This window comes from Ammodytes marinus, assembly GCF_949987685.1.
Source record: "Ammodytes marinus genome assembly, chromosome: 5".
NCBI lineage: Eukaryota > Metazoa > Chordata > Actinopteri > Uranoscopiformes > Ammodytidae > Ammodytes > Ammodytes marinus.
Genome location: NC_137234.1, coordinates 26,852,039 through 26,862,415, shown reverse-complemented (window position 1 = coordinate 26,862,415; position 10,377 = coordinate 26,852,039). Strand labels below are relative to the sequence as shown.

Below are 10,377 nucleotides of genomic sequence, written 5' to 3'. Positions count from 1 at the left end.
GGATTGTGCTTCAAACAACGTGTTCAATAGTCATCAATACAATCTGAAAGGACGTTATTTACGTAAAGTGTGAAGTGAATGTAATCCACTTGCTTCGATTTTCTAGGTACTACCCGTGCTGGAAGAGCTGATGCTGTAGATAAAGCCAATGAGATGTAATGCAGGCCAACGTTTTGCCAATGCATTCAGTGTCAACATTTTGCATCTAAGTAGGATAACGTTAATTAAATTTTTTTTTCCAGTTTTCTTGTAGATTGTAAAAAATATTATGAAGAACTCATTAATACCCGAATATGGGTCCCTGGTGTGCCTACGAGACCTCCAATGTGTCAGAAAAGAACAACCCTCTCCCTTCTTCCTCCACCTACAACTTTCTGAAAATTATATTTTGCCAACAGCCCGTGCTCCCCATCCAGAGGTGCGTTGTCTGTGATTTTAAAAGTCTGCTGGGAGGGCACGTCCCTGTCACCTCCACTCCTCCACAAAGCTTGTGTATCTCCAACTGAGACGTTGAAGATGGAATAATTTCCCCTAACTAAACAGGGTCTATAATCAATGATTACCACCTTCTGCAACCCACTGCAATCAGCCAGACACATCTTATCAGAAAACACTGTGTGTGTGTGTGTGTGTGTGTGTGTGTGTGTGTGTGTGTGTGTGTGTGTGTGTGTGTGTGTGTGTGTGTGTGTGTGTGTGTGTGTGTGTGTGTGTGTGTGTGTGTGTGTGTGTGTGTGTGTGTGTGTGTGTGTGTGTGTGTGTGTGTGTGTGTGTGTGTGTGTGTGTGTGTGTGTGCGCGCACTGCAGGGGAAGGCATGTGTGTAGGTGGATGATTATGAGGAGATATGTTGGTTGGGGGAAAAATCCATGAGATATTAAGAAAAGACAAACATTTACACTCTTTACACTCTGACCGGCATTAGATTTACAGATTCCATTTTTCAGATCTCATAAAAATCATGTCACCTCTGTCTCCTTTGTAATGAGATAAACAAGATGTTCATCCGGCCGTGTTGAAAACAGCATCCTGTTTGGACGATTCTGACCCACAATCCGGTGCGCATGTGAAGTCACGTCACATCGACGAAGCCTCCATATGAAAAGAAACAGGGATGCGACGGACATAAAAGCAAGAGGCAAGATCAAGGTGCAATGTTATGATGAAATAAAAGAGTAAAAGTACGTCCCAATAGTATGCCTACTGCATCCTAATTAGATTATTTTTATCGTCGGATGTAGTATGTAGAATAGAAAAAAGAAAGAGTATGCGATTCGGAATGCAGGGACCATGTCCTCATTTATTTATCGTCATACACTCATCCGTTGTTGCGTCACAGCAAGCAAGGGTCCCCAAACTCTCCCTTTCCTGGGCCACATTAACCAGCTCTGACTGGATTATCCCCTAGGCGTTCCCAGGCCAGTGTGGAGGTATAAACTCTCCACCTAGTCCTGGGTCTTCCCCGAGGCTTCCTCCCAGCAGGACAATGCCTCAACCAGATGCCCTCTATACCCACCTCTTCTGGCTCCTTTTGAAGCAAAGGAGCAGCAGCTCTCCTGTGAGCCTTCTCCCGGATGTCTGATCTTCTCACCCTATATGTCTAAGGGAGAGGCTAGCCACTCTCCTAAGAAAACACATTTCCACCTCTTACACCTGCCATCTACTTATTTCTGTCATGACCCACTCAGGCCTCATCCTGACTTAAACTCCTACCACAGTCACACACATGTCTGGGATGCTAACAATAGTACACAGTGTACCTAGCTGTTTTTACACAGCCAGGCGGAGAGACAGTGTATCCCGTGGGTCAGTGATCTGTGTGCATTAGATAGATCACAGCTTTTCCATCCCATGCTTTTTGGAGCCGTGCCAGTGAGACCCGGGCTGCAGAGGGAGAGAGGCCATATATATATATAGACACATACAGGAAGGGGAGGGAGGAAGAAAGCAGGGATTGGAGCAAATATGTATAGTATAATGGACAATTGCACACACTACCTTTTTTTTTAGAAGGTGCAAATAGACTCACACTGAATTTTATTTTAATCAGTCCTCGGTTGTCTGGATGTTCTGCTGTTGCTGGATTGTTCTTTGGGTATGGTGGGCAACTCCGCTGGGTCCCCTCAAGCTTGGGATGCCCCGCAAAAAGCCCCAGGCTTAATGGGGTTCCACTGGTTTGTGATGAACTTTCAGTCAACTTTATTACCTTATCCTGAGGCCCTGTCTTGATACTTTCCTTTATTAGAACACAGTAGGGCCCAGCGGTATTATGGAGTATTAGGAATAGATGGTGAATGGGGACGCAGCAGCTACATTTTGGCCCCAGGATCCATATAGCGCGTAAACCTGGCCAATCAAAGAACACTGGTCAGATTTGATTTTATTGCTAATATTTTCGAATGGGCTTACCCATTTCCATTCTGAAAGCTGTGCACTCTGTTGAAAGCTAGCGTGTCTGTTGTGTTGGTTCTTTTCAAAGAACCAACACAAATGATATGACGCAGAAACTACCAGCCTTCAGACTGCTCAACAACGTTTAGTTTAAAGTACTGTATATATTTGGCCGCCTTATTTCCACATTTTCATGTTTAGAATTCTTATGTGATAATACCATGATTTTTTTTGATGGTAAGTTTTGGTGAGCAAAAGTTTGCAAATTTTAAAGGGAGTTGTTGTAATATTTCAGATTTACATTGGCTGTTTTGAACTCTTTTTCTTTGATGCAGTGTACTATTGCGATAGTACCTCCGGTGGCACCGATCTAATCAAAGCTGATCTAATGTTGTCTAATCTGCATAATCTACTTTGGGTCCAGGCGGATAAGCTATCACCATACAGTTATGGTCAGCAATCATGCACATACACACACACACACACACACACACACACACACACACACACACACACACACACACACACAGCACACACACACACACACACACACACACACACACACACACAGGGGCAGCACACACGCACATGTACATGCACAAATATACATTATGTGAGCAAACACATTGTTCCAGTTTATGGGTGTAATCAATATTTTAAATCAGTGAATGGTTTCTAGGGAAGATGGTTGCCCTTAATGTGTTTGCAGGCAGCTGAAGATGTGTTGAAGGAATCGGTTCTTTTGCTTTCTCCTCCACTTTAGATATATCGCTACTCGAAAGGTCACAACACACTTTCTGACTCACTTACTCTGTCACAGACTTTCATTGATCTACTGTGTGTAGTGTATGTAGTGTGCTGCTGGGTAATAGTGCCAATAGTGACACTCAAAAAACATCCAATTGATCCAACATGTTTTTGTTCCTGTCTCAGCTCTCACCCATTGGAGGTTGCTTTCCTCTATGATTCATGCCTCTAAGTCTAAATCATTTCTTCTCATTTTGTTAACAGCTGTACAGTTACTGTGAGAATCCCACCCAAGGGAGTTGCTCGACTTTACTTGTTTGTTTCATTGTGTCTTTTCAAATAACTGTTAGTAGTGCTTAATTTGCATCACTCTGTAGACTACAGTACATATATTTATATATAATGGACTCGTAATGCGGTCATTATCTCTTCAAGACAACTGCCAACATTCCTATGTATCACTGATGTTCATTCAGACGTGCATCCCGGTAAAGTAATTGCATCTCACAGCATGATAGTTAGTGAGTCATCACAGCCTCTTGGGGTAATATGGCACAAAAAAAACTAAATTGTAGCACCGGCCTAAATTCTGTAATCAAAAAGGAATTTCTGTTGATTGTTTTACAGATTGAAGCGTGTTTTATGCTCTGTGTGGATGCTGTTGACTATTCCACACACGAGCTGATTAAGACTAACCTCCTGTATATGTGAGTTGTGTTGCCATGTATGTGTGTGTGCGGACATGTGTGTAAAAAGCCATTGTCTGTGATAATGGAAGTCAATACAGCATGCGCTTGTGTGTGTGCGTCTGTCTCGCGGGAGCATTTGTCTTTGATTAGAGCGCAGCAGAGAATGGCTGACTGCACAGGAGCCTTAATTGACTCCCTGAATCACTGTACTGTGACTCCTGACGGTAAAGCGGACATGAACCACTGACTCTGCCCCTCTAGAGAGCATACTGTATGTAGTCAATCGTGGCCAGGCGTCGATAGTGAGTTTTTTTTGCCTTGAAACATGAGATCCGTGCAGCACGTGAGAGTGGCCAGTTTAGTTCCTTGTAATGGTCAAATGTGTAGTAGAGCCTCAAGGTCAGTGGACTGTTTGCCAAGAACCCTGTTACAAATACAGAGGGTTTAAAAAAGAAAGGATTGAGGTAAGCCTTAGGTGATCTTAGGTGTACTCTTTCTGCTGTACGTTCAGGTTTTCTAGCAGTAGAATCAACCACTTAAACATTTATTGGGCGCTTCTTGAGCTCCTGCACCAGTGTCGGAGAGGGGTCGGGGGGGGGGGGGGGGGGAGAGAATACTGAGAAATACAGAGAGAGTGTTTGTGGAGCTGCCAGGCTTGTCAAGTCGTTTTTTCAGCGATGGCTTAAATGTCACCGACATCTATTTTGTATGAAAAAGTTACGCACTGTAGCTTTAAGATGAGCGAGGGGGGGGGGGGGGGGATCCTTACCTTGACATAACCTGCAGTGTGTGGTTACAGTTGCTAAGCTATGATTGGGCATCTATTCGGGAGGGAATGGAGGGTGTTTTTTTTTAGCAAACCGTCAAATCCCCTAAATGATTGAAAAGGTAGCTGTGAAAAGTTGACTAAAGTTAAAGCAGGAGCTGCGGTCCTATCTGAAACAAGCAGCTCCTGTGGCAGGTCACCGTGTTCACAGTGTCAGCATCACAGCTCAGACACTCAGGATGTCCTCTCCTTTCTCCGTCCTCCCTGAGAGAAGCAAGGTACAAGCCGTCCACAGACAGTCACAGGTCTATCGCATTAAACAAATGGTAACACTTTACAATAAGGTACACACAATTGTAGTAACTACACTGTAAACAATTGCTGTAAATTTACAGCAGGATTTCAACAGCATTTACCTGTTATTTATAAAAACAGCATTTAACTGTTAAAATAAAAGGCAGTCTGTTAAATTACAGTCCTTTGCTGTTATTTTACGGAACGGTAATGTTTTTCAAAAATACTGAACTTTCCTGTTAATTTACCATCAAACTTGGAAGGGACAACTTGACATGAGCTGCCTGCACATGTGAATCTTATACAGTTTTCTTCATTAATCCTCATCCATCCACATCTTAACTAATAAGTGTTGTTTACTGTATATCCTCTGGTTAAGTTTACTTAAAGTTGAGTTATATTTACTTGGAAATGGAAATTGCAGTTAACGTAATTAAACCAAGTTAGTCTTACTTAACTGAATAGTTGTGTTTACTCAGTAGAATTAAGGAAACGGATTGCCTTAGATAAATCAAGTAAGCACAACAAAGTGTATTGTAGAGACGCCCCCTTTCCCACAATGACTTGCACTGGACTAAACGTTTGTTATGTTGCTATTTGCACCCTCAGTAAAGGGGATGTTTCATTCCATTACCTCACTATGCATTTTGTTTAAATAAAACATTTCTGTGTGAACTAACTGTTATTTTTGGTTATAACAAACGGTTTGTGGAAATCTTAAACAAGATCCCTAGTTCAACTCAGGAGACAATTTACAATAGAAATTAATCATTCCATTGAACTTAATATATTGTAAAAGTGTCTTGAAGTAACAAACAGAAGCTGCTCTCTGTGTTTAGCATTTGAACAAATAGGGGACATAGTAAATTTACATATGGAATGAAACAGATCTGCCCAATGAAATATAACATCCCCTTCGCTCACGGTGCAAACAACATAACAAACATTTAGTCCAGGTTCATCCCTTTTTTCATTAACAGTATAATCCTGTCAATTTTAGTGACAGTCAAATAATGTTAATTTAACAGTAAGAAAATGGCAACCCTGCTGCCAGTTGATTACTGTTTTTACTGAAAAAACAGGTTCATACAGTTTTCTTCATTAACAGCATAATCCTGTCAATTTTATTGACAGTCATATAATGTTAATTTAACAGTAAGAAAATGGCAACCCTGCTGCCAGGTGATTAATGTTTTTTTACAGGGAAATTTCTTACAGTGTACGTATATACAGTAGATATGCATTACCTGCTACATAGGTTTATTTTAAATTTCTAGTAACTACTATATAGATATTGTGGAGGGAGATTAGCCAGCCTGACTATACCCACGATTATAATATGAATGTATATCTCAACCTGTCTGTCTCCCAACCCGACCCCTCCCATGTTTTACAATAACAATGTATGTATATTAGAACTGTCTGCCTCTCAGCCTGTCTCTCCTCCAAACCCACGGTTAGACGCCCCCCCCCCCCCCCCCCCCCCCCCCCCCGGGGAGTAAATGTTCCTTAAATATGTGACGATTTAAGGAAAGGTTGTCACTCCTTGTAACATACTTACCTGTGTTGGAACTAGTGACCACTCCGCGGAGTTTCTTGCTATTGATTGAAATAAAAACCTATTGCTTTACAAACGTATCATTGTGCTTTTACCACTACAATATGCATTACCTACTAAGTTTTTTCATATCTATGTAGTAGTTACTAAAAAAAAAACCAATGTAGTAGGTAATGCATATCTATGTTGTAGTTCCTAAAAATAAAAAAAATTAAATATTTTGTGGGTAATGCTATGTAGTATTTACTCCAACTGTGTCTACCTTATTGTAAAGTGTTACTGAATAAATTCTCTTTCTCTGTAGATTGAGGTGTTCATGGTAGCACTTGTGTGAGAATTGATTACCTCTGGATCGATAAGTGCGTGAGCTAACAGCGCACGCTTTGTCTAAATGAATAAGTATTGTTTTGGAGTAGTGACTGATGCTGACAAACTGAAGGCTTAGAAGGCTAAATTGATTTCCAGGCGCTTTGTTGCTGTTGGTGTTGTGTTTAATACAAGAAGGTGAACAAACAATTCAGTCTCCTTAAACCGTATGCACTGAACCCCACACATAACATCACTCTCTGTTCTCCCCCACCCCCCCCCCGGGGCCAGGCTTTAAGCTCTTGCTAAAAGGGCTTTTAAGGTTTGCAATGGCCCTGAAGAAAATCTCAGCCAAAAAGTCCTTGAAGTGTATCTAGGGGGGTGAGTTGGAAGAGGAGAGCAATAGATGGAGAAAGGGGGTGAAAAAAGGCGTGCTGGTCTATTCTTTACTTGTTATTTTGGCACGCCTGTCCACCTTGAAAATCCCCTCAACCGTCAAATGGATGCAAGGAATGAAGGGATATTTTGAACTGAAAAATCTATTCGGAGGAGTGAAAAGAGCAGAGTGAGAAAAACTGGGGTGCTTGGCTGTAACTTGTGTGAAGACAAGATAAACGAAAATAACCTTAACTTTAAAAAAAAAAAAATGTTAAAAAATGAAACTCCCCCGCACACTGTTTGAGGCTATTTTAGTATTAAAACTGTTGAAGGAATGACTTGCTTTTAGTTTGCTTTGGTTTTATAGATGACTTACTGTAATCAATCATACTTTTTTTTTCTCTCCTATTGTTTCCCAAAGGTTTATGAGAGAGGAACCAACGTGGAGCAGTTTGTGACCCGTTTCCTGCTGAAGGAATCGGCCAATCAGATCCAGTCTCTCCTGAGCTCTGTGGAGAGCGCCGTGGACGCCATTGACGAACAGCACTGCCAATCACGGTGAGCCTGAAACTGTGTGTGTGTGTGTGTGTGTGTGTGTGTGTGTGTGTGTGTGTGTGTGCGCGCATGCGTGCGTGCGTGCGTTGTGTAGTGTTGTGTGAGTGGGTGAATATAGGTATCATCGCATTCTGTGTAAAACTCTGAATGTCAGTGGTCACACACACTGTGTTCAAGTCTTTTCTGGTTTAAACCTCTTTCTACCCCTCTCTCTCTCACACACACACACACACACACACACACACACACACACACACACACACACACACACACACACACACACACACACACACACACACACACACACACACACACACACACACACACACACACACACAATATTCTCATCTTGTGTGACCCACTTGCATCACCCTCTATCGCTCCCTTGTTTCTCTTTGTCAACCCCTATGGATCTTTCCTATTCCAATGGTCTAAATATATTGATTTTTTTTTCCACTCTCTTGTTACCTTTACTTCTCCCCATCCACAATACAACACAACTTTTATCGTCATGCAATTGTCTTTTTTGCCTCAACCCTTCTCTCTCCTCCTCTATCTGTCCACTCGTCTTCATCAGTAATCTACCTGTCAAGGCGAGTCCACGGATGTCGGAGAAGCGCAACGAAAACGCTGTCCCCGACTACCCCCCTAACAACAGAGTCAGTGCCAAGGAGGCTGTCAGGACCATCAATACTGCCTCAGGTGACAAGCACACACACACACACACACACACACACACACACACACACACACACACACACACACACACACACACACACACACACACACACACACACACACTCTGCCCCTGCTCTGGATATACAGTACGGTTGGAAGGCCATCCGTCATGGTCTTGTGTGATTAGCTTCATTGCCAGTTCCTTTAGTGAGGGGGGACATCACTCTGGTTGGGCATAAATAAAACTCCCGACTGCCACTAAGCAGTTTTTCATGGGCACAAGCACACACACACACACACACACACACACACACACACACACACACTCATCCATACGTGATTTATTCTCCAATGTAGAGCACCTCAATCAGCCACCATGCACAGGTTCTGATGCAGCTTCCACAGCAGTGAACAGGGCAGCACAGATAAACAGGCGGAGGAAAGGAGGAGATAGAGTTGGAAGAAGTCAAAGTCAGGAGCGAGGCAAGCTGAAGGCAGAGAGAGGAAGACCAAGTTGAGGGGACAAGAAAAGTAAAGAAGGCTGAGGTGGCAAACAGAGTTAGATAATATATATCTCTGAGTGCTAAAAGCCAAGTCAGCCAGCCAGTCCTGTAAGTTGCCATATGGGTCCAGTCAGCATTTACCACTCAAAATCTGCTATGGAGTTCTGCATTTTTCTGATACTCCTAAGCAGCTGCAGCTACATACAGTGGCACCCCCCCCCCCCCTCTCTCTCTCTCTCTCTCTCTCTCTCTCTCTCCCTCTCTCTCTCTCTCTCTCTCTCTCTCTCTCTCTTTGTATAACACTCTTCCTCCCTCTCTTCTTTATCCTCCACCCACTCAAACTAATTGCTCACTGAAGGGATCAGTGGCAACACAACAACACAAACTTGACGGGAGAAGAAGAGTGGGACATTGAACACATACAGTTGAGTGGAGGTTCAGGGAAAGAGGAAAGCCACAGACGACAGAGCATAAACAGAAACAACCTCTGCTCAGCTGCTCTTATCGACAGCTGCAAGTTAAAGGTGTTCAGCTCTGGCGTGTCACAGGGTCATTTCGCCCCTGGGCATGACAGTTGGAAGGACAGAATGCATCAAATTTCTATTTGTATAGCAGTGTCCAATATGTTTTTGTACACAGTAATACACATAGTTGAGTGTTTTATGTAAAACAAAGTTGCGTTTTTCCCCAAAATGCACTGTGTCCTTGACAGACCAGTTGAATGCATTTCCTTCCTTGAAAAAACATTTGCAAAATCCAATTGGTCTTTTGAAATACATTTTTAAACTTTAAGTTTACTACAGTAGCTAGCAGTCCTCTTCTTAACTGCCTTCGTTGGTGCATTGCTGCTACGCTCCTTGACAGTGTGAAAACCCAGCGTCCAAGTGCTCGTCCTCTAGAGCATTCAGGATACTAACAACATGAGGAACAACCTTGCTAAAATATTGCTCTATAGCTGATACTCCTCCGGGTATCGCTTTAAATAGGGCTCTGTTACATTTCTTAAATATCTAGTTGTCAATTTGAAAACTATTATTTATGACTTGGTTATGATTACAGTTGAACATCTAAGTGTAGACTCAACAAAGCTGTTTCTTAATTAAATACATGTTTTTAAATACACCATTTATTGGTTTCCTTTCGTATCAGTACCCTGTTAGCATCTAACTTCAGAGACTTGAAACATGTTTGAGGCCCTCGCAGATAACATTTTCTTGATGCATTGTAGATGGCTGTGGCAGTATATGAGACGTCTGCCTGTTGGTGTGGCCATGGATGCTTGAATGTAGAAGGGATTTGTTCAGTATGTATGTGGTATGGAACAGTGACCTTTTCTGTGCATGAAACAACATACTTTTAATCTTTCACATAATGTCATGACTGCTGATTCTTTGCTTCAGGGGTGGAAACATTCATCCAGCGGGGCCAATGCATCCATCTCAATTCAGTACCAATTTTACTGCATTTAAATAGCAATAACTGACTTTTTTTATATTACTTATACTGTTACTGGCAAT

The 10,377-nt window shown here is 42.3% G+C and overlaps 1 protein-coding gene across 1 annotated transcript in view; it reads left to right on the top strand.

Annotated features, from left to right (window-relative positions):
- necab2 (N-terminal EF-hand calcium binding protein 2) overlaps positions 1 to 10,377 on the top strand; it is a gene marked incomplete at both ends in the record, with an annotated part of 122,981 nt that overhangs the window by 55,607 nt on the left and 56,997 nt on the right. The window contains 2 exons of the mRNA XM_080028149.1: positions 7,546 to 7,682; positions 8,257 to 8,381. Of these exons, the coding sequence (XP_079884275.1) occupies positions 7,546 to 7,682; positions 8,257 to 8,381 (262 nt within the window). The remainder of the gene's footprint in view (positions 1 to 7,545; positions 7,683 to 8,256; positions 8,382 to 10,377) is intronic.